Below are 23,519 nucleotides of genomic sequence, written 5' to 3' on the forward strand. Positions count from 1 at the left end.
ATATATCCTCTGAGAGAAGGCACAACCACCCCTCCCCCACCAGGTTCAGGAAAAATAAATTTTCCTCGAAGGAAAGTAAGAGATAAAAACTATTTATTTAACAAACACACGGGAAAAGGAAAATAATGCTAAATAATAAAATATTTTGCTGTGAAGAAAAAACCTGGGAAAGTGTTCAAGTCCTCCCTTTGGTCTTCTCGGAGCTGGGGCTTGGCCCAGGGCCAGGCCCTCTGTGCCCGGTGGAAAGTCCTCCCGATGTGTTCTGATATTGAAGCAATCCACAGAAAAAGGGAAAAAATCCGAAATTCCAGGGAAGGAAAAAAAGTTCAACTCTCAGTCTCTCTCTGGAGGAAAAGAAACTGAACAACTGGCTGAAAGCTGGCTGGGAAAAAAAAGTTGCTATCTCTGTGTGACCCTGAACAAGCTGCAACCTGCTTTGAAAAAGTTTTGCTCAGTTTTTCCTTCCTCCTCTCAGGCTCAGTTTAAAGGCATAGAAAGGCACAAGAATTAATTTCTGGGCATAGGGCAGCGATGTGGGATACACATCATAAAGTCACCCCAAGACAGGGAGATCGTATGAAACAGAACTACTTTTATTGGAGACAGGAATGCTAAGCTAGATTTAAGTACTTAGCAAGGTATGAAAGGCACTTGCTGAGAAGTGGAACATGCCATGGCTGAACTTTAATGCTCGAATTCAGGCACTCCCATCACGCTGCAATCCCCCAGTCTCCAGCTGATGGGGGTTTTTCTCCAAACCGCAGGTTCATCCACATCTGCAGAACCCTGACACAAGGAGACTGAAGTACCAGTATTAAGCAAACCCCTTGGTTTCAGGAGTTGTTGTGGGATTGGTTTTTAATTACCTGCGTCGATTGGCTGTCTGAGGTAGTTTTGTGAAAGGTTCCCTGTCTCAGATGTGTGATTCAGTCAGTCACTAAGAACCCATTTGCTCGAGTGACACAGAGCTCTCATTTTTTGCCACACAGGCTGGAAAGCATTTCAAAGCTACTTTCTCCAAACCTTCCTCATCATCTCTACTCCTACCCATGTGCAATATTTATGTGGAGTGACAGCTCCTAAGTTATGCTGTAAAACAAACTACTCTGGTGTTTTAACTTGCTCTACTCAACCTTACAGAACAAACAAAACCGGGAAAGATTATTACATTTACAGTCAGATTTGACTCCATTAGATGCTCACAAATACACTCAGGTTTAAATTTCTCCTCAGTTCTCCTGGGAAACCACTTTGCTTTTGTTACATACCTGTACTTTAAATGCATCTCCAGTAATTCGGAGAGGTTTATCTGCTCCAGTAGGCAAAGGACCATCTTGGATCATAATCATTTTCACACCTGTTCGCTCCTGAAGAAAAAGCACAGAGCACTTTTCTAAGCAGAGTCCCTAAAACAAGGGACTGTATTTTGGACACTAAACATTATGAAGGTCAAACCAGCACCGTTACAGAATGCACAAATTCAGGAACAGTCCTAGAGTGTAAAGGACTGCCAGAAATTGTGCTGCTCCTGAGGTTCTCAAATAGCTGAAATCCTTGCAAGGAAAACCCTCTCCACCTCGATAACTGACTTTCCAGCCCTTTCCAAAATCTGTAGCTGTCTGCACATAACAGTTATTAAGTGACCAGCCTCCAAACTATGTGACAGAGGTCTAATCAGGGCACTCAAAACTCCTCCATTTTTAACCTAGATGTTTTGCTAAAACTCTCTATTCTTTAAAAACTTGTACCAGATGGAGGAATAAAGAACATCCAGGAACACAGTTTATACATAACACAACACTTAATTAGAAAGGGGTGGGATGAGAAAAAAAGATGACACATGGCAGCTTTACCACAGATCAGCAACAAAAGAGAAGCAGAGCACTCTACAACAGCATAGCTGGCATTAAAAATACTGCAGAGCAGAGCAGACATGGCCCTTCCTTGGCTACAGGGATCCCCTCCTGAACAGCACACACCAAGTGTTATCTACAGCACATGGGTTTCTGTCACTGTTCTGGCAAAACTCCACTACTTGTGTAGCTGGGGCCACACTGATTTTGTAACACAAGATTGGATTTGAGTCCAATCTCCAAAGGCAGAAGAGTAGTCCCTGCTGGAGAAGGTTAGAGCATTCAAGGCTCTCCACTTCAGCCTGTTCCAGTGGATCTAGAGAAGCTGCAGTAGGGAAGAGAGCCCTAAAGGAAATGCATCTTGCGCACCTGCAACTGTTTTATTGTTTCACCTCCTTTGCCGATGACTAGACCCACTTTGGATGCCGGGATCAAAATCTCCTGAATGGTACTGTTGCCATCAACATCGTTGTGAAAACCAGGTCCATTCCGACAGCGATCTACAATCTGCCCCAGTAGCCGTTTTGCTTGTCTTTGGAAAAGAATCGAGGGAAACAACCATTAGACAACATTGCTCCACGTGACCAAGAGACCAGGAACCATCGGAATGGAAAGTGATCGGGGAGAGGAGAAGTGGAAAGATGGAGGAAACCATAGTCAGCACAATGTTTGCCTTTTTTTTTTTTTTTAACTCTTTGATGTCTATTTTCCCCTATCATGATTACTTATAAGCAGTTTGATTTTTGAAAGGGGAAGAGAAAAGGAAGAGCAGCAGCATGCTCTGACCTCTTGGGAAGTTAAGGACAATAGTTGAACTACATTTGGGGTGCTTACTTCAAATGAAGATGCTCTAGGTTTTAACTTTTCTAGCACATATACAATAATAAAACTCAATCTCTGTTCTCCTTCTCGGTCAAGACAAAAAAACACACACTGCTCTGATACTAACACAGCCCATGGATTAACCATTCTCTGGTCAGTCACAGGCAACTGCTTTGCTCTTCTCTACCTGCTCTTACCAGCAGCACCAGAACACTGTCCTAACACAGCCTCTGCTCCAAGCAGTAGGTGCTGAAGCTACACCGCGAAGCGAGGCAGGGATACTGCAGCAGCCACCAGTGAAAGACTGGGTTCTTCTACTCCTGGTGAGAAGAGACACACAAAGAAGCATTTGGGAGATTAAAGATCCCTTCTCTAAAATCTTTAGCATGTCAGAGGTAACTGACAGGGTTTCCCTTCATCTTGAAGACTCCTATACCAGCACATCCCATTCCTGCCCTTGTCCCACAACCCTTCTGAAAGCAGAAGAAATTCACTGGTTTCCTGTTCAGCCTAATGCAGCATCTTCCCCTCTCTCCACTTCACACCATCAGTCACCTTAAGGACAACTGACTCCTCTCTAGAGATTTGAAGAACCAGTACAAAGTCATCCCTTGAAGCAGACATTCCCCCAAGGAAGCTCAGGGGGTGGTGCTCTGAAGCTGCACTCAGAGCAGAACACTGCTTGCCCTTGACTTTCTGACAACAAAAGGGAAAAGGTGGAATTTCTGGAAGCCTGCTTCAAATATTCTGGAAAAGTTTTAAAAGGTTTTATTCATCTACCTTCACATTTGGTGCAAAGTTCTTTTAGTGACAGTATAGAGACCACGACAGTTAATACACAACATATTTCAGATGAGAAGGGGTCACTCAGAAATTAAGCCTATTAGTTTGTCACTGGATATAACTAATGAAAACATTTCTCACAAAACCCTTCTCAAAGAAGTCTGACATCTAAAATGGTTTCCTGACTTTATTTTATTTTTCTACAAGTAGCGTGAACAGTTCAAACAACCAATTTGTCAAGAATTTGACCACAAAAGTAAATTAAATTTCACTTAATTCCATGTCCATGTTCTGTTTCACAAACTGAACAGTCTCACTTTTAAAATTTACTCATATTTTATTTAAAGACAGCCTTGGACACGAGTACATTTAACTGCTTATTTCAGAACCACAAAGTCTTAACTACACCTCTCCCCCATTTTCCCCCAACTGATCTCATGAGGCATCCCAGCTTTTTAGTATTTTGCTCTTGTTCTTAAATATCCTTTGCTAAAGGGAGAAAGCCACTTCAATATCAGCAGGAATACACTGCCTGCCCTATAATGTGAGTTTGCCAATTGTATTTATTCTGGCTCACTGCTTGCAGTATTATGGTAGAATAAGGAGATTTAAGTACCCTTAGATCTCTTTAGGAATGGAAGAATGATGAGTGTCTTCTCTTTAGAGAGACAGTCTTTGCACCCATGTATTTTCAAATGCAACTCAAAGATTTCCAGATGGATTTTAAAAAACCCACCTACCCAAAGGCTGGGGAGAGAAAGAGCAGCTCCATATGTTAAGTGTGTTCCTGTAAGCCTGAGGATCCTGGATCCAGTTCCAGCAGGAGGTCCTCAACTGGTTTGTGAGAGTCTCAAACTCAGCTCCTGGGAAGGGGGAGGGAGGAAACACTGTCCCTAAAGTTTCTATAGGTCTAAAGATAGAAATCCCTGCTGGCTGGCCACGTGTCTCTACCATGCAAGGAGCAGAATCAAGACTTGGGTTCAGTCCTTTGCTTCTTGTTGGCAGCGATGCAGAGACAAGCACCCAGTGGGCCTCATGCTGCTCTGCAACAACACCAACACCTCCAGGGTATCCTGGAGTGGCACCCACAGGCTTTAGAGGCCTCATGCAGCCCTTCTTCAGCTGGAAGGATGCTCATCTCAATAGGAGTAGGGAAGCGAAGGGGAGAAGAGAAGTGCCCTTCAACAGCTTAGCTCAGTATCCTGGAAAGCTGCAGTTACAAAACTGCATCCTAGGTGCCCTAAGAGCAACCTCACCCTGCGGAGGGGAATTCCAAGGAAATTTCTGCAGAGGATTCAAACTGCAAGTGGAAAAAAAGCCTTTGAGGTGCACAGTTTAAAGCATCAGACCAAGAGGTTCTATGCTCCAGAGACCCTCAAGTTTCTCTAGGCCAACATTTGCTGGTGTGGCTAATAACCAAGTAGCACCACTGACAGAGCACAGCATTAGGGAGAAGAGAAAGAAGGAAAAAGGAGAGAAACTAAATCAGAACTCACTCAATGCTCTCTGGTGTCCCAGTGAGTACACAGGGCCTCTCGGGCATCCCACCACTGTCTGTAAAGGAAACAAGAAGAAAACTTGTGATACATGGAATTAAAAATGTGGCAGCTATTTCAGTGACCATGAAGCACCAATGGAAGCACCACCCACCTGCACACAGCATGCTAAAGAATTCAAAGACATCCAGGATCAACATATTTTAAATTATTTACTGGATGTCTGCATTCTTTTAAAGCCTTCCCCACCAATTAAAGGGAGGGGTAAAAACTCCGATAACATTGATCAACAGTTCCCTGTACAGCACTGCAGCCCAGTCTTCCCCAAAGCAAACTGGCACCAATGATCCCATTTGGATGAATGGTCTCATTTTTATGATGCAAAGCAAGCTGTATGGAGAGCTGTTGCCAACCCTCCTGAAATGTCTTCTGCCAGGAGCTGGAGCTGATCAAGCCAGTCAGAGGCAAACCACAGAGCTGAGCAAAGTGAGAAAACTCAACAGCTTCAGGTCCAAGCACAACACGGATTGCCCATTTGCTCTGCAACCATCTGTTGGTTAAAGCCAGTTCCCTCAATGTTCCATTCCCCAAACCACCTGACAGACCTGTTTTCTACCCTGGTTGGGAGGTGGGTCCAACAACAGCTCTGCCATGCCTGTCTGTATCCATGTTAATGGTGATAACACACTGTGAGCATGGGAATTGCCTGATCTAATGGACACAACACCCTTTGACATTAAAACCTGTTCACCCACCACACAAAGAGTCTTACCTGGAGCAATTTGAATTTTGCAGCCAGACTCTATCTGAATCCGTGAGATCTGTTCTCCTCCCCTGCCGATTACTGAAATGAGTTCAACAAGCATCAGAACAAACTGTTTTTCCTGGAAACTGCAGAGCACCTTCCCCCTTTTACTTTGGTGAAGCTGTCTATAAAGGAACAGTTTGACTCCACAATTGCGGAAGAGGCATCCAAATTTATCATAGCAGAAAAACACTGAAATACTGCTGAAAGTTGTTCTATTTGCTTAGAAAAACAAAACAAAAAAACCAGTCTTGCACTGGAATGGAAAGAAGTAAGTATGAAAGAAATAAGGCACTAGTCTGGGTGATGCTGGGAGAGTAATTTAAGTACACCTTGTTCAGCCTGAACCAATAAGCCAGTTATTTTGGGTACTAAAAAAGGCAAGGACTTGTTTCTTTATAATTCCTATTTTACTGCCATTTTTGAATGGACATGCTATTTGGCTGTCTGCACTCAGACAGAGCCATATCCTGAAATGCTCTATCAACCCCCAGTGAACACAAATATCCATCTCCCTTAACTCTCAGAGTTGATACATCACTGTTTCACAACAAGACATGCAGAGCACAGACCACACCAATTACCATTTCTACCCTTCCCAGACTGCAAAAACAGCAAAGCTGTAAAGTCAAACAGGTATTCCTGGCTCAGGATGCTCCCAAAGAAGCATCTCAGCTGTGGGGTGGGGCATCCCCCCGTATCTGAACCAGGGTGAGATTTAACACAGAGGTGATGCCTGCAAGCTCCCCTCTCCCAGGGCCAACTTTCTCCATGTGTAGCACCAGGACTGGTAAATGAAGAGGTCTGGCAGGAGAGGAGGGAGCCTTTCCTTTGCAGGAATTTGAGTTACAGTCTTACAGTGTCTTTAGAGTCAGAACAAAACTTGGCGCACTATGGGGTAATTACCACGGCCTGTTATTTTCCTCTTTACTTTCCATATATCAAATTGGAAGGGATACACAGAGACCCAGCAGTAGAAGTGTCTATGCAATCACTGCAGTAACACATCAGCAGGAGGTGCCACTGAAAGCAAGAGTAATGATCATTAAGAGGAAGACAGAAATTAGGATCAAGCTTGAAAGAAAACAGCACCAGGAATGCAAATCTAGGAAAAACTCTCGTCTGGTTGCGTTTCCCTGCAGCAAATGTATAGGAAATTTAAAATTCTGTTTAACTTGCCTTTAGTCAACTCATATTTTAACATTTAAATGTTGTTTTCCTTCCTCAACTCCCACAGTTTTGCATACTCAAAGTAAAATGTTGCAATGTAGGGAAATAAATTCACTTTTGACTTGTTTACGTACTGTGCTAATGGGAATTTAAAAGAGAAAATCACTAAAATGCCCAGTAACTTGTAGCAGACATTCTTGTTCTTATTACTGGGACATTGAGCTTTTCCATGAAGTTTGCATCTGGATTTTAAACACAGATCCTCTGTTCCCCATGAAGACAGCATTAAACAAGGCTTATCCAAGGCTAATAAGCACAAAAACTTGTGTCAGAATCAACAGCATTCCTGCACAGGAAACACACTGAGAAGCATCAAAAGCATCCAAGGTACTTACTAAATCCAACCATTTTATCAGGCACTTTGAACTCTTCTGTTATTACAGCCCTAAAACAAAAAAAAAGGAAGAAAACCCCATCAAATTTTCATTACAAAGAACAATTTGGAAGAAACTACATCCCTGCCATGGAGCCTGGGCTCAGGACAGGGATTCTGCAAACACAAGTAAGAGCACATCACTGTCAAAATCATTTGTTTTGGAAGGGACCTCTCATGGTCACACAATTCCTCCTATGCTGGATCCATGTCCAGTCTACCTCTGGTATCTTGAATGAAGCTGATGGAAAAAGTTCTTTTTGTCATTTTTGCTCCAGACAGATTTAACAAAAAAAAAAACCAAACCAGTTTCCTTATCATTGAGCCTGGACCTCCCAAGCAGCAGTGTCTGCACTTCCAGATATTCTCCTCCCAGGAGACACCAACCAAAGCCAGTCCTGACATGAACACCCCTTTCTGGCAGTCACAGGTTTGGTGTTTGGGACTCTTTTTTTTGCCTGCTTGCCCTTATCATTCTTCTCCTTGGAATTCATAAAAATTGTCTTCGACTATTCTCTGAATTCTTATTATCTCAAGACTTCCATACCTATTGCTCTTTGGATGTTTTCAATGTGCCTGCCTCAAAACAGAGCACTCAAAGCAGTTTCCTAAGACCTGACCATAGTCAAATAGAAAGGAATTAACTTGGATTGCTTTTTTGTTTAGCTGTTTCTGTTTTGTAGAAAACACAACACCATGAATATGGAATTTGAAAACATGCATTATATACAATTTGTTCAGCAATCTCAATAGCAATAAAACATCTGCACAGTAAGTTCAATGCAGGTTTTGTGGCGAGGTATATTAAAATCTTCCCATCTTTTTGCTTAAGATCAGTAAGGGAAGCTATAAAATACACGAGACTTGATTAGCTAAGTAGCAGATAAAGTACACGCACTGCCCACACTTTTCTAGGCTGCTCTAGTCAGACACTAGCTTTAACTTAACCATTAAAAATTTCAGGTTCTACAGCCTTCATGGACATTGTTTGTCCCTTCTGCTGAGGCCCCAAACAGTTGGTTAGGATGGAAATGCACTACTATGCACCTTTGGGCTAACTCAGCTTTAGAAATGTTCTTCCATTCAAAACAACACAGACAACTCCTCAAGATCAGGATTTGAGAAAAACTGAGAATTTTACATTTTTATTGGATGCTGAGACATGCTGGATGACAACTCATACTTGCTTCAGTCTTCCCAAACCACCTTTGACAAAGGTGTCATCCCAGGTCATATTACACCAACAGTACTAAATAGTAATAACACCAACAATAACACGTGTCTGTTTGATACTTCCACCTTTTGCCAAAACGCCAGACCTTTTTCACTTTTTCTTTCTTGCTCCCTGCCAGGGCAGGGGAAGGAAAAAGAGAGAGAATTTATTTTTTTCAGTCCTGCAGATTTGCAGGGACCAAATCCAACTTTCACATAAACTCCTCTTTTTTTCATCAGAACAAACAACCCAGGCTGGAGAAAACCCAAGCTGACAGTTTTTCCACATTCTCAACCTCTGACTTCCTAACACTACTACAGATGGTGGATCAATAAACAATTAGAATTGATCAATAAATAATAAAACATAACCCACTGCTTACCTTTGATGTACCAGGGCCCCTAACTGGTTACCTACTGTGGCAGAGAGAGAAAAAAGGGGAAAAAAATCAAAGCATTAGCACGGATAAACTAACTTCATCCCTATAGAAAAAGAGTTCTTACCGTTTCATCAAAAAAGAAAGAAAAGCAAAACAGTAATTTAGGTTCAGTGGCTGAAATGAATGCGTTATGTGGTACAAAACAGGAGGGGATTTCTTGATCAACACACACCATAGCCCAGTGTCCAGCTGAACACAGGAGAGGGAATTGATCCGCGTCTCCCCATGCTGAGAGTCATGGGAGAAAATCCTGCCTGCCCAAATCCAAATCCCTGCAACTGACCTCCCCCCTTCCCAAATTAAGCCCAAAGCAGTAAAAAAAAAAAAAGGGAAAAGGCGGGGAGGGAGGAGGAGGGAGAGAAATTCGAAGACCAGTGTGTATTAAAGAATAAAAGCCAAGCAGCCTCAGAGATTCCCTCAGTCCAAGCATCAGACACGGCTGGCACATACTTCTCTCTGTGTCTCTGATCTGTGCTCCATGGAGCCCACTTACACGGAGACCTGTTAAAGGAATAGGGCTGTTAAGTAACCTCGTGGCACCCAAACAGTGTTTCAACCCAACAAAACACAGGTTCCTGAACAAATTCCAGGCATTTCTGCCATGTTAGCTGCTGGTCCATCTATGATTACAAGTTATCTCCCTACTGACAACCCTCAGACAGACTTCTGCCCCAACCCCAACAGATTAGATCTTTCTTCCAAATGTTAATAGGGAAAATATCATTAGACCAACTCATGCAAAGTGGGAACACAAGCCCTGCTGGGCTTCCTACTGGACTTTGCCTGCAGCAAACCAGCTAAAAACCAGACCATTTGGTGCTAACAACCAGCTGAAAGATTATATTGCATGCCTGGAGGGCACAGGGAACAAAACAAATGAAACTGGCCAATATGTGAGCTGTGATAATAAAGATGCTGTTTCAAACTACCTTGCAGCAAGCTGCACATTCTTTGACCTGAAATAAATTGGCAATCAGCTGGCAGGGATAGAAAGTGGATGCATCCCACGCTCTCTAAATCCGGTAGAAAAATGCATCAAGTTTGTGGCCAAACACTTTACTCAAAGAAAATAGACAAAGAGAGTCAACAGTGTATTTCTGCCGCGTGTCAATACCCCCATAATAGTTCAGGACTAAATATCAACAGTCTATCTATTTTATTACTTTCCCCAGCTCAGCAGTAAGACGACTCCTGCATTATTGACTCCCTTAGATTTGTCTTTGCATATTCTCACCCTGAACATAAAAAGCTCTAATTTGATAACTATGAATATTGCAGTTGAAAAAGGTGGGTGATGTAATGGGGAATATTTGCTCTGGCTGATAAGCTCCTACCACAGAGCTGAGCAAACACAACCAAACTCAGAATCTTGCTCCAAACTGCACTCAGAATATTTCAGCTCCATACAGTAGGTCTCTGGTGGTATTGGTGTAGTGTGGGGTTGCCACAGCCAAGGCCACTCATTATCAAGATGCCAGAAAGAGTGGTTTTAACTCTGCAAAGGCTGTATTTAAATCTCCACTTCGCATTTCAATTCACCAGAACAGCTCTCTTAGCAATCTGTTCCACTGCAGCCGCTGCCCACAAATTATGAGACAGATACACATCCTATAATCAACTCCCCAAGTTCACGCAAGGAAGGGAAGAGCCTTCATTTTGTAACACAATCCTACACTTGAAAAAGACAACTTCCGAGGGGAAACCTGTACAAGCACAGGAAGTTAAACCGGTCAAGGAATTAATGCTTTAGATGTAGGTAACAATGTCTCTCCAACCCATTCTGAGTACTATCCAACCAGAGTAAGCTATTCACCCTCACAGGGAGATACCAGCCTTAATGCATGTTTACTATGTATTTATTCATGCTAATTAGTATGAAAAAGTGATGCCACAATAACTTATGTGAGAGACCATTCCTTCCACAGTCTACAGGTAACTTCTCGAAAAACTGAGATCAAAAGCAAATGGAGAGAAATGGAAATGATTTACTTCAAGCCAGTTATGATTTCTCTCTGGTTTGGGGGGGGGGGGGGGGGGAAATGATGTGGCTCCCAGTTCCAACAACCTAAAGGTCCATTCCTTCTCCAACATGCCCATTTTTCTCTGAAAAACAGGGCCTAATAGAGAGGCAGAGCTGGGACAGCCACAATACCGAAAGCTGATGCACCATCCCACCGTCTCCCTTCACACCAAGGATGGGGCTGAACTCTGACAAACCACATTTGTATTTCCCCCTTTTACATCTATTCAGTACAATTTAACTGTAACTGCAGTCATTTTACTGCAAATAAGGAAAAATACTGAATAAAATCAGCACAATTTCCTATTAATGGCACCTGCTGGTTGATAACTCTTCATTCTGCTTTACGCTTCACCTTAACTGAATTCTACCTAACAGACACTCAAAACAAATGCGGATTTTTCTTCCGCCCCACAAAACAGAGCAGTGCCTCCCACTAAATTAATGTGCATGATGGGAATATACAGTCTCTTCAGGAATATCTTCATGGCTAGAATAAAATCAGAGCAACACATCTCCTGGAGAGCAGTGGAACAGGGCTGCTTTTCATACTTTTGAGCCAAAATGGAATCATCATAAATTTTAGAAAGCTGCAAAGATAGTTACCCTAATTCTCCATCGTTAAATATTGCTAGGTTTTTCTTTAATTAAATAGGCAAACTCTAATAATTTTTGTGCTTGTCTTCACTGTAAATCTTTGGAGGTTTTTTCCCCTCCCTTAAACCACCTTTTTTTAAAAAGTGGCCATCCATAAAGTTACAATTTTGAACAGTGGTATTTTGTGTATTAAACTAAATCTTTTGCCAAGAGATCTGGACTTTTGCCCTGGTCCTACTACTGCTGCAGATGTGTCAAAGAGCATCAGTACTGACTTTCTTCAGCAGTAAGACAGGGATAAAATTCCCTTCTGCCCACCACTATTTTCACTGAAAACACGCTGGAAGAAAAGAATAAAGTACTTTGTACAGCAGGATCACATCGTGTTTGAGCCCCTTGGTTCTACTACAACCAAGTTTTATTACACCAGAGCGGGTCATCTTCAGATCTGGATGTACCACAGGAGCTTGGGGAGAAGAGTGGAATGAAGGGGTGTGAGGCTTCTCCAAGGTCTCTCACCTTTGTTTTCCCAGACTCAAAGGATGCCCCAGCCTTCAGCTGCCATGCTGCTGCTTAATCCTATAGATCTAACAGGATGCTCCTTTAAAGCAGCCCAAAGCAGGGCAAACAAAGGGTAACATTCTGTCCATCAGTCTCTTTGCAGCAGACTAGATCCCTGCTTCCTTTGAACAAAAGGAGGCTGCTTCTTTAAAGGTTATTTAGCATTAAACCAACTTATTAATCTGTGCTGGTAATTAGAGGGACCTATTAATTAGAATGGAAGCCAGAGGCAGCAGTAGGCCCTTTACAGGAGGGCTGGGGTGTGTCCTCAGCAGCAGCCACAGGCAAAGTGCCACCAGGTCTCTCTGCAGGTCAGACTCACCTGTCCCTACTGCTCACCTTCGCTGAGAAACATTAACCCCTGCAAGTGGCCACAGAAATGCCAGCTGTGACTTCCCGGGAGCAGTACAAATAAACCTGATCTCTTCTCTGCACTACAGCTGTTTGCAAGATTACTTCCAAGTTGTTTCCAGAAAGGGGAAATAAAGAAGCCAGGGAAAAGAGAAATAATCAGTCTCAAGCTCCATCTAACACCAGTGAGTCAGGTTACCAGGGTTGATCCCGCTGCTCCACAGTTCAGATGAGGGTTATGTTAAGGGAAGTGCAGAAGGCACCCACACATCCTGGTTTCCAACACTACGACAAATCTGTTTTTCCTGGAAATGCTTTAAAAGCTGCTGAATTTGTTTGGATCAATGCACTGACACCTGTCTTAAGACCACTTCCTAAGCTGGCATCAGGCAGCCACAGCAGCAGCTGTTCACAAAAACAGACAGGAAGAATTAGATTGTCCTGAAAGACAGACAGTTTTCCTGTCACCTTAAATATTTCCTCTGGAGACAATTTTTTCAGCAGTATTAAGAACAGTATTAATTTCCTAAGAGCTGTATGGGGATAAGGAAGCAGTGAGACCTGCACTCAGCTGTGAGCATGCAGTATACAGAGGTAAATTTCCCACCAGATTTGTTTCCAGCTCATCCAGAGCAGCAGAACGTATCCAAATCCACACACTAACATTTCTAGAGCATGTGTAACATAATCACTTCTTGACAACATCTCCAAACTGTGGTTCACAGACAAGCAGAAAATGAGAAAAGTGTGGGCATGCAATCCCAACACCCCTTGTTTGCAGCTAACAGAGAATTTAAAAAATCATCCAAATAGAAGTGCTTTCCTAATTAAAGCGTCCTATTAAAAGCAACTTCCATTTTCCAGATGTTTAAAGCTAAAGCTGCATTATAGACATTTAATTACATGGCAGCAAGAGCAGGTAGCCCAAGACTAAGATATGAATCACAACACAAAGAGATACACAGCAAGAAGCACCCACAGCTTCAGGAGTTGCTCTGCCAGGCTGCAGGTAAAGAACAGCACAGGAGGATTCCACTTGTAGGAGGGAACTCATCACACAGCTGCATCTCAGTACATGACTTATTCATACCATTAGAAAGAAAACCCAACATGACCCAAGCTGAAAGAAGTGCTACAACCCTTAGCCCTACCCGGACAATTCCTGCTTCTTTGTCAAATTCCAGCCCTTTAAAATATTCAGTCACTTCTCTTCTCCTCGAAGATCTCACAGATCAGATTTCTGGGAAGGGAGTTGGACAAAGTCATATACAGATGTATACGAGCAACCCAAGGGCAAACACAGCATTGGAGCTCCTTTAAAAACAGTTACAGGCAAGGTCCAGTGCTGAGTACAGGGTGAGCAGAACAATTGCTGATCCAGGAGTCAGGAATAGCCACTCTGAGAGGCTCTCCCAGGAACAATACCCGCTCCATGGAGTTATCTACCACAGCACAAGAAACCAGCAGTAAGGCACGTTTATAGCCCAGATTGCTACTGTATTGACACGGTCTGTGTCAACACAAACAAGGCTCACCAAGTTCTAGGGCTCGTCAGTACAAGTTTAAGTACAAAGTCTAACCTGTCACTACAGCACTACGACCATTTCACGTGTTACAAGTTCCTAAAACCCATTTTGTCAAGAGGTCAGCTCTCCCAGTTCAGTCTGATCAATGAAAGACACAAGCGGGACAAATGTTGTGAATGACTGGTTCCTCGAAGGCTATTTTTATTCTTTTTCACACACAGCCACGTCCCTAAGCTATTCAGGCACAGCTCAGAGCTGTTCAGCATTCCCCAACACTGCCAAGCCTGTGACAGCCCAGCACCTTCTCCTGCAGAACCAGCACACACCAGCAATGCCAGACCTCTGGCTTCTCAACAAAAGGATACTCCAGTCCAAGATACAAAGCATGGGGGCTCACCCAGATGAATCAGTTCTCTCCTGAAACCCCAAACCAAAGGAGCAGCAGCAACCTGTTGCTCAAATAGAGCCAAGAGCAGAGAACAGAAGTGGGTGGTGGCATGTGTTCAGAAAACAGTAAATGTTAGCAAGCCAGAGGCTCCACATGAAAGAAACTTCTCCCCATGCTCCAGCACGTTTTTTCAGACTGAGAAGCAGACATGCAGTTATTTTCAGCCTTTGTATCAGATAGAAAAAAATTCTTTTCAAAATGAAGTGCTAGGCAGCAGCTTTGCCTATCTCCTCAGTACTCCGGAACATATCCATGGGGGAGAGAATCACCCTGCAGGGCTATGAGTGTCAGGAAAAATACCAGAGGAAATAGCAAAAGGAAGACATAGACATGTTTTTTATTTCTTCACAAAGAAAAGTGAGCTCTTTGCATCTACAGAGCAGCAGATAATACAGTTTAAACACTTCTTGTAACAATGCATATCATTAGATTTATAAAACCTAAAAAACTCTTGTTCTAATATTTTCATTGATCCCACCAAAGATAAGAAACTAGTGGCTTATTTTAAAACTGTAACAATTCATACAATATTGACTTATGACAGTTACCAGCTATGTCCATGCAATAAACTATCCTTTGGCTGGGACCAATTTTAAGTTCTTCATAGATTTTAGAATTCTCAAATAATAATGGAGAAAGCTAATCTAATACAGGAGGTTTCCTTCCAGCTTGCATCATCTTACATAAGTACCATTTTTCCTTAGAACTCATGTACAAAGCAACCAGAACTTGACAGCAACTCAGCTCCTGGGCTGTGACTGTTGTCACAGATGGAAAGGAACATGTGTAATACTGTCCCTACACATTACCTGCACTCAGAAAAGAAGGGTCATCAGGGAAGAGCATGTACTGTGTACACCTGGTACTCTGTAGGTGGGCTCCAGCACAGGCCCAATAAGCAAATCCTCCTCCCTCCCTCAACTCCCATAGACCAAGATTTAAATTACACTGTTTGCTATTTCCCAAAGGTCATGAACTAACAAAGAATTGCTTCACATTAACACTAATGCCTAAGAACACTGTGCTATCTAGGTAAGAGTAAACAGCACAGGGCATCTTGTATAAAATTCCTATACACAGAAAGATGTGTTTTCCATCCTTAAAATAGACAACTGACTCCACAGATGAATTTCAGGAGCTGCATCCACAAGACTGACTAATCACAGCCAGCTTACCTCCATCATCCAGGGGCCGTTTCTGCACTCCATAACCGTAGACTGAGGGGTCCACAAGTGTTGTAGAATTATTCAAGTGAGGAATATCTCCAATTTTAGCAGCAATCTATAAAAACAGGATAAAAGCATTATCAGCATAGCTGAAGTTTCAGCCACCACAAGTAAATACTCTTTCTCCCAATAAAGCGTTGGCCCCAGTCCAACCTTCTCTCAGGTATTTACTATATAGGTGGATTTGTAACAAGGCTCTTCATTTGTAAAGCAAACAATTTTCTGCTTGCTTTTAGTATTTGCTTAATTAAGATCACATTCACTCAGTTCCTCTTCCTGTTCATAAGCAGACAGTTACTCCCCAGAACATTATATTCAGGAGTATTTCCTCGATGGATAGCTGACAAGCTAAATCTTGCTAAGAGGAGGGTTCAAACTAACCCCCCAACTTTGTCCTGGAGAAGCTGCCACCACCAGAGCTGTGTGGGAGGACACATGCTTCCTCCTGCATGCAGATCCAGACACACAGAAATGCACACTCACACATCCGTAGGGGAGCACAGGGAGAGAGTGAAAACACACAGCAAAAGGACAGGTTTGGGAACTCTCTGCCAAAGAGACTGGATCACTCTTGTTTACTGTGTGAGGAATAAGCCAGTGGGCAAACTATCAGTCCAGAACTAGTTTCCATTTCCTGCAGTGGTCAGTACAGCACAAACACGACTAATGCTGCCTGTGCCTCTGCTTCCAACCCTTCCAGAGGGGAACCTGCCATTCCCTGCCGAGCCAGGATACAAGGAGTTTATTCACAGGAAAGAGGAGACAGCCAGCTATCACACTAAGGGGACTATGGTAAGCAAATAAACTTGGTGAGACACACACCTAAACATCACTTAATACAAGTGAAAAGCTCATCTCTAGTGACATTTGGGGGACAGCTGCACAGGTGGGCGCTGACAACATGAGCTCTTCCAGCTGCTCTCTGAGCTAACTGGTGGAAACCTACCCTAGAATCACACAGGCACATTCCCTGGGTGCTGCACCCCAGTTAACACCCTCCCAGGGGCAGGCAAACTGCAGTCTCACAACTCCCCTTGCCTACATAAAGTATTTTGCTGTAATAAGCAAGCACAGAACAAAGTAGTTACAGAACAAATATAAAGTACACTGTATTCTACAGTATTTGCTGCCTTTTCCAGCAAAAAGAAAATCACTGAATAGAATCTTTACTAAAAGACTGATCTCACTCCATCATAACTGGATTTCACCAGAGAATAAACAGGAGCAGATGAAAGAAAGAGCATTTTACACAGATATGTTTTAAATGACCAATATATCTAAAGATCTCTAAAATTTGCATTTCACTGCAACAGAAAGACATCTACAGTAAGTCTGGTTGTTGACATTACCTTCTGCTCCAGTGGAACAAACAACTGCCCAAGATGCAGAACCACAGGGTACTGAAAAAAGCTATTTGAAATAATCTTGAAAGATTGAGGGCACTGCTTCTAGAAAAAGAATAGGAAACATTCTGTTCAATGCCTTGCATAAAAACAGCTCAGAGTTTGGACCATTTTCTGCTTATAGCCCATTCTGTCCTGTCTCCTTTCGGAAAGTTGGTAACTTTGCTGTGTCAGAAATGTCAGAGATAAGAGAATAAAATCTTCCTCTGGGACCAGCTGTGATTCTGAAGCTTTCATGACAAGCATTTTGTATGTCAACATCTCCAGTAAGTCCCCAGAAAGCTGGTTCTGAAAGCATTAACACACCTTGTCTTCTCCAGGAGGGAGGGCCAGATGATGCTTTACTCTTGTTAAATGTTGTACTGCATCCATGGACTCAGCCCTTTGCCCACATACTTTCCCCTTATGTTTGGGATTAAGAGAATTTTAACGAAATACAAAGAGCAGAGATGTTTTCTGACTACTTCAATGCTGAAATACAAATTTTAAAATATATTTTACAGCAATCTATTAACAGCTTTCATATAGTAACTTACAATGTAGACCAAAAGGAACAGTGCCAGGTACACCATACCCTGACATATTTTGGGACATTTGATTTTAACACATCCTTCACAAACTCTCTTCCTGTCAGTAGCTATTTACCATGACTTACAAATTATGGACAATCATTTAGAGGTGAAATCACACACCACACACTCCAGGAAAAGAAAAAACTAGTCTGTGGATAGCAGAAGCTGGCTCAGGGAAGGAAGGAAGCCTGAAGTACAAGGGTGTTCAGGAGCAGCTTGCTGGCACCAAGGCTGTCTACTCCCAGCTCAGGGGGAGCTTTGTGAACCCCTGCTCATACTGAGCACACAATGATCACCCTGGCACAGAATCTTCCAAGAAAAGGGCAAAGTAAGAGTGTTAAAACAATTTTTACATTATCAGCTTTTAGGATATTTTCCTTCCCCCATCCCCCTCCCCTTTATTTAAACTGGTACCCTTATCTCTAAAGCCTCCCAGCTGCCACTGGATTACAGGCAGACTACGGTGCCACCTCACCACAGCAGGAAAAAACACCCTGCAAAATTGAGAGCTGAGTTTTTAAAGTACATGTAGCAGCTAAAATACATTTTAACATCTCATGTTCAACTTAAAATGGGAAGCTCAGTTTTTTATGACAGGTTCAGCAGGGAGGTAAGCACAAAAATTAGGACATGGCAAATAAGCAGACCTAGCCCTTATCTGCCTAAATGACCTTGAGTAATGTACTGCTGTTAGCCACTGCTTTTGTCCTGCTCTATGTCAGCCTTCGGGTTTTTTCCTCTTTTTTTCCCCCCCTCTAAACCCAATGCATCAATTTTATCAAGCTCTGAAATATACTGGAAAAAAAGCATCATTGTTTCTGCACCTAAATTCCCCAAAATAAAGCTCTCCAACAAAGACTTTAAAGGACACAACACAAGCCCCAGCTACAAATTGCAATGGTAAAGCCAAGAAAAACAAACTAATCCATGAAGTTGTGTGAGGGAGGCAAGTTTTCCTATACCTTGCACTTCTGTTCTCCTATACGTTTAACAGCCAGAAAAATGACAAAATACAAAGTAATACAAAACCACTTCTAAATATGAAGCTTCTTTGCTAGGCAAACTCAAACACCCGTATCTGCAGAATTCAGCTTTCAAGACAACAGGCCCAGCTTCTAAGAAAAACCTCTCCATGGTGCCCTCCAAAGAACAGCAACAGATAAAATCACCAATTCTAGGTATTAGCAGGATAAAAAAACCAGTAAGGCACTGTCAGCTGACCCTTCAGACTATTCTGGTACTCGTGCTGCTCCTCCCATTCACTCAGCAGAACACTTGAGTTGGGGTGACAGACATTTCTCCAGAGCTCTGCAGAAAGCAATAAAACCATCCACAACCATTTAAGCTTCGTGTCACACGTGGTTTTCCTAAATACCAGAGTAATTGGCAAAGCCTAAATCTATTTGAGGATGACCTGAAAAAGGACTCTGCAAGGGGGTGAAGAAAAGTTTGTCCCAGGCCCCTCCATCACCACAGAAATTAGAAGTTAGAGCCTGATATAGAAAGGGATTTCAAGCACATAGCCTGTTGACTCTCAGTCAGTCTCAGGATATTCCCCATTTTTGAGGTAGCCAGGATGGCACATCACAGGCTCACCAAGCCTCAGCCTTTCCTCTCCAGAGCATTCCTACAACACCCAGCAAGACACTGTTTGGTCAATAAGAACAAAACTTAAGGATGGTCTGAGAGAAATTAATTTTAGTCCAAAGTACAAGCAGCTCTGCTTATTTTCTGATCCCACTAGTCAAAAGAGGAGCAAACATCCTCTCTCTCTCCCCCCCCCACCCCAAAATGCCATAGAAAAGCCACCCTGCCTGGGAGCAGCTGGACAGATCAGTCCCCACCTAAGAGCCACCAATCCACTCAAGACGTGGTGCAGAAGATGCAGGACAGAGCAGCTCCAAGTCCCAGCACTGCCTTGAAAAAGTAATTATTCATAAATGCCAAATATTTCAGAGTCCACAAAAAATCCAGGCAAGTCCAGCACAAACGCTGAAAGCAATGCAAAGTAATTTCTTTCAAAGATATTCCAGGTTTCCTATCCTTATATCATCTCACATCCCAGCTGCTCTAAGGAATGCAGCTACTTTCCTTTAATCAGGAAAGTCTTCCTTGTCCTGAAGTTATGTCCTTGTTTAGATATTCATAACCAAGCACTGTATTCCATAGCCTGATTGTCATGTTATGGCTCTCATGAGAACTGAGTTTAGTAAATTTGATTACTGGTCTTACATGTGACACAAACCTTGAAAGATTCAAATGTCAAGCCAGGGATGGCCAACCCATCAAGTCAGAATTATGGGTGAATTTCTTTCCTCTGCTCCCTCATTCCCTTAGAGCAAAAGGAATACTCCAAAAAGGCCAAAACCAGAACAAAAGCTGTACCAGATCAGTACAGCTCAGGCAAATAAACACCAAACACTCTTGGCTCTCCCATCACCTCCCGAGAAATATTAGGTGCAGCTGCCTTTTCATTACCCCCTGATTCTCAGACAGGAAGTTCCATCACAGATTGCTTGGGTGGTGAGGCAAATATCCATCACCTGAGTAATGAAGAGCATTTTCAGTGACATTTGGCAACAAGTCACTAGTGACAATTTAGTTGTGTGCGAGAGAAGACCACCTGGTCTCTTACATAGCCTCCCCAGAACTAGATTAAATCAAGTATATTCACAGGGGAAGGAAACATTTTAGCCCTCCAACAGCTTTTTTCATCCCACAAACACTAATGGAAAAAAATCATATTCAACAGGCAGCAAACAACTCACCACACAAAAATGTAGGACACTGCACTCCCACAAACACGTGCAGAGCCCACATTTCCCGATGCACTTGTTTCCAGTGTGGAAGACAGCTGGAAGGTGCTGCTGGAATCTTCCAGGTCAGACTAACTCAAGTTTTAGGCTCATGGAAACCCAGCATGTGCAGAATAATCACAGCAAGCATCATGAACTTAAGAACAACAAAATCAAGTAAGTGACCACAGCCAGGGCACAGAATTATTTACTCTTTATTATTCCATCTCTCTCATGCATGGGTTGGGGCATCACAGATCCACCCTACAAACATGATGACAGCAGTCAGGCAGCTCCAACTCAGATCCATTTGCAGTTAGTGCTGTGTTTGAGCCTAGGATCCTCTGAGGCATCACACCTTATTTAACCTGTTACTGCTCTGAGTGGTACACACAGCTGCACATTCAACACAGAAGGGTTTGGGGTGGAAGAGACCTCAAAAATCATCTCATTCCACTCCCTGCCATGGGCAGGGACACCTTCCACTGTCCCAGGTTGCTCCAAGCCTTGTCACACCTGGACTTGGACACTTCCAGGAATGAGGCAGCCACAGCTTCTCTGGGCAACCTGTGCCAGGGCCTTCCCACCCCCACAAGGAAGAATTTCTTCCTAATGTCTAACCTAAACATCCCCTCATTCAGTTTGAACCCATTCCCCCTTGTCCTGTCACTACAGTTCCTGATGAGGAGTCCAGTCCCTCTCCAGCTTCCCTGCAGCCCCTTTCAGATCCCAGAAGATGTTGTGATGTCTCCATTCAACCTTCTCTTCTCCAAGCTAAACAGTCCCAGCTCTCTCAGTCTGTCTCCACAGGGCCGGTGTTCCAATCCCCTTATCAACTTCATGGCCTCTTCTGGACTTGAAACACCCACAACATAATTTCAACAAGCTGCACTTCACCAGCAAATAATTATTTTCTTTTACATAAATGGGTTATTCAACTGCTAACAGGTGGTAGCATTACCAGATATTTAAATAGGATGTTTTTGCAATGAGAGGCCTTCTGTAAGATACAACCAGGACAAGACAAACACAGCTGCAACACCTCTCAATTTAGCTGCATCAAGCTAAACACCCTGTCTGGGTGTTCAGACATCACATATCAAGGACATGGCACTTTCACACGGACTGAAAGAAGCGAGGCCTGGCTCACCTGAGAGCAGCTCACACCCCACCAACCTGTGCTGAGAAGGAAATCAATGGCCCCAGAGCAGGTCCTGGCGTCCTGGGAGGTGCAGGGTGTGGATCTACACCACCAAGTGCCTCTGTGCAGGTCACTGCAGACTGCACAGAACATGGACTGGCTGCCACACTGATTCCCAGGTGAGCTGAGAGACAGGGGAAAGCACCTCAGTTCCATTACAGAGAGCACTAGAGAGGTCGTAGGGTCCAGCTTAGTTTCTTCAGAAGCTTGGCAATGAAATGACAAAGTCTGGGCAACAGAAGGGGATTTCTCCCACCTGGCCTGTAAAACTGGAGAGAATAAAGTCAGGGTCTTTGACCACCAGCTGGGCTCAGGTCCTGGCACTCAGCTGTGTTACAGCTCCTTAACGTGCAGTAACCAAGCACAAGTGCAACCTGTTCAGAGATGGAACGAACACCTGTGACAGATGTGGAACAGGAGGTGTGAAGAACAGCCACAGCATCCGTGCTGTGAGCAGCAGCTTCTTGTTCTGCAGCCACTTTGCACAAACCGAGGAGCACACAAACACCTGGAATATCCTGTACTGAAGACGAGGGTGTTGATTCCTGCAGGTCTGGGCTCTTTCACTGAAGCTTCCCATTTCAGCACTGTGTAAGTTTACAGATTCCTCTGGGGAGCACCTCGCTCCCCCCTCCCCTCTCCCTGAAGGGAATGCCAAGCTCCCGCTCTGCCAAGGTTTATATTCACAGAATCAATTAGCTTGGAAAAGGCCTCTGAGGTCATCCAGTCCAAGCTGTGACCGATCACCACCTTGTCGATCAGATGATGACACTGAGTGCCACGTCCAGTGTTCCCTTAAACACCTCCAGAGATGGTGACTCCACCACCTCCCTGGGCAGCCCATTCCAACACCTAATAACGCTTTCTGTGAAGAAACTCCTCGCAATGTCCAACCTAAAGCTCCCCTGGCATAGCTTAAGACTGAGTGTTCTTGTCCTGTCGCTGGTTGCCTGGGAGAAGAGCCCGACCCCCACCTGGCCACAACCTTTCAGGGAGTTGTACACTGTGATAAGGTCCCGCCTGAGCCTCCTCTTCTCCAGGCTGAGTGGCCCCAGCTCCCTCAGCCGCTCCTCACAGGACACACACCCCAGACCCTTCCCCAGCTTCGCTGCCGATCTTTGGCTGATCTATCGCTCAGCCCATGCACGAGGCCCCGTTTGAAACACGAATTAGCACCAGCTCACACCCACCCAGTGCCCAGGGCCAGACGGCTGCGTGCCTGTCACCAACCACGGCCGCGACTGTCAGAGCCCCACCGCCTGCTCAGGGCATAGCCCCGGGGCTCCGGTCACCCGGCAGACGGGCAGAGGGGCAGCGGGGCCGCGGCCCTGCCCCCACCTCAGCTCCGCGGCCTAGCGGCGCCCCACGGCCTCCTCCCGCCCACCCCCCACCCGCCGGCCGGCGCCTCACCTGCCGGGCTCGGTGCAGAGCGTCCACGAAACCCTCGGGCTTGATGCCGACGGGCGCCGCGCTCTGGCTCTGCCCCTGCGCCAGCTCCGCCATGGCCCGCGCCCGTCCCGCCGCTCCGCCCGGGGCCCGCGCCCGGAAAGGGAAGGAGCCCCCCGCTTCCGCCGGAAGTGCCCCGGAGGGGCGGGGCCACGGGGGCTCGCGCCGCGGGGTGGGGATGGGGACGAGGGGCGGGGCCAGAACAGGCCACGCCCCCCGGGACCCCGCGCCCGCCCCGGGACCCGGCTGGGAACGGCAGCGCCGCTGCCCCGGGCCCTGCTCTGCCCCCGTGTGCCCTGCTCTGCCCCCGATAGGCCCTGCTCTGCCCCCGATAGGCCCTGCTCTGCCCCCGTGTGCTC

At 44.5% G+C, this 23,519-nt stretch overlaps 1 protein-coding gene across 7 annotated transcripts in view; it reads right to left on the reverse strand.

The window, feature by feature from the left end:
- FUBP3 (far upstream element binding protein 3) overlaps positions 1-23,318 on the reverse strand; it is a 40,238-nt gene extending 16,920 nt beyond the window's left edge. For 5 of the 7 annotated variants that reach the window (XR_014227017.1, XM_082295322.1, XM_082295320.1 and 2 more), the window contains exons 1-9: positions 23,125-23,318; positions 15,693-15,798; positions 9,465-9,515; positions 8,958-8,991; positions 7,325-7,374; positions 5,727-5,798; positions 4,955-5,012; positions 2,223-2,385; positions 1,269-1,367 (exon numbers count right to left, since the gene is read on the reverse strand). Coding sequence is in view for 6 of the 7 variants with exons in the window: in XM_082295322.1 (XP_082151448.1) it covers positions 1,269-1,367; positions 2,223-2,385; positions 4,955-5,012; positions 5,727-5,798; positions 7,325-7,374; positions 8,958-8,991; positions 9,465-9,515; positions 15,693-15,798; positions 23,125-23,217 (726 nt within the window). In the remaining variant the exon portion in view is untranslated. The remainder of the gene's footprint in view (positions 1-1,268; positions 1,368-2,222; positions 2,386-4,954; positions 5,013-5,726; positions 5,799-7,324; positions 7,375-8,957; positions 8,992-9,464; positions 9,516-15,692; positions 15,799-23,124) is intronic. The other 2 variants (XM_082295318.1, XM_082295319.1) reach the window with 2 other exon arrangements.
- Positions 23,319-23,519: the final 201 nt, after the last annotated feature.

Source organism: Coloeus monedula (genome assembly GCF_965178545.1).
Source record: "Coloeus monedula genome assembly, chromosome: 21".
NCBI classification, from domain to species: Eukaryota; Metazoa; Chordata; class Aves; order Passeriformes; family Corvidae; genus Coloeus; species Coloeus monedula.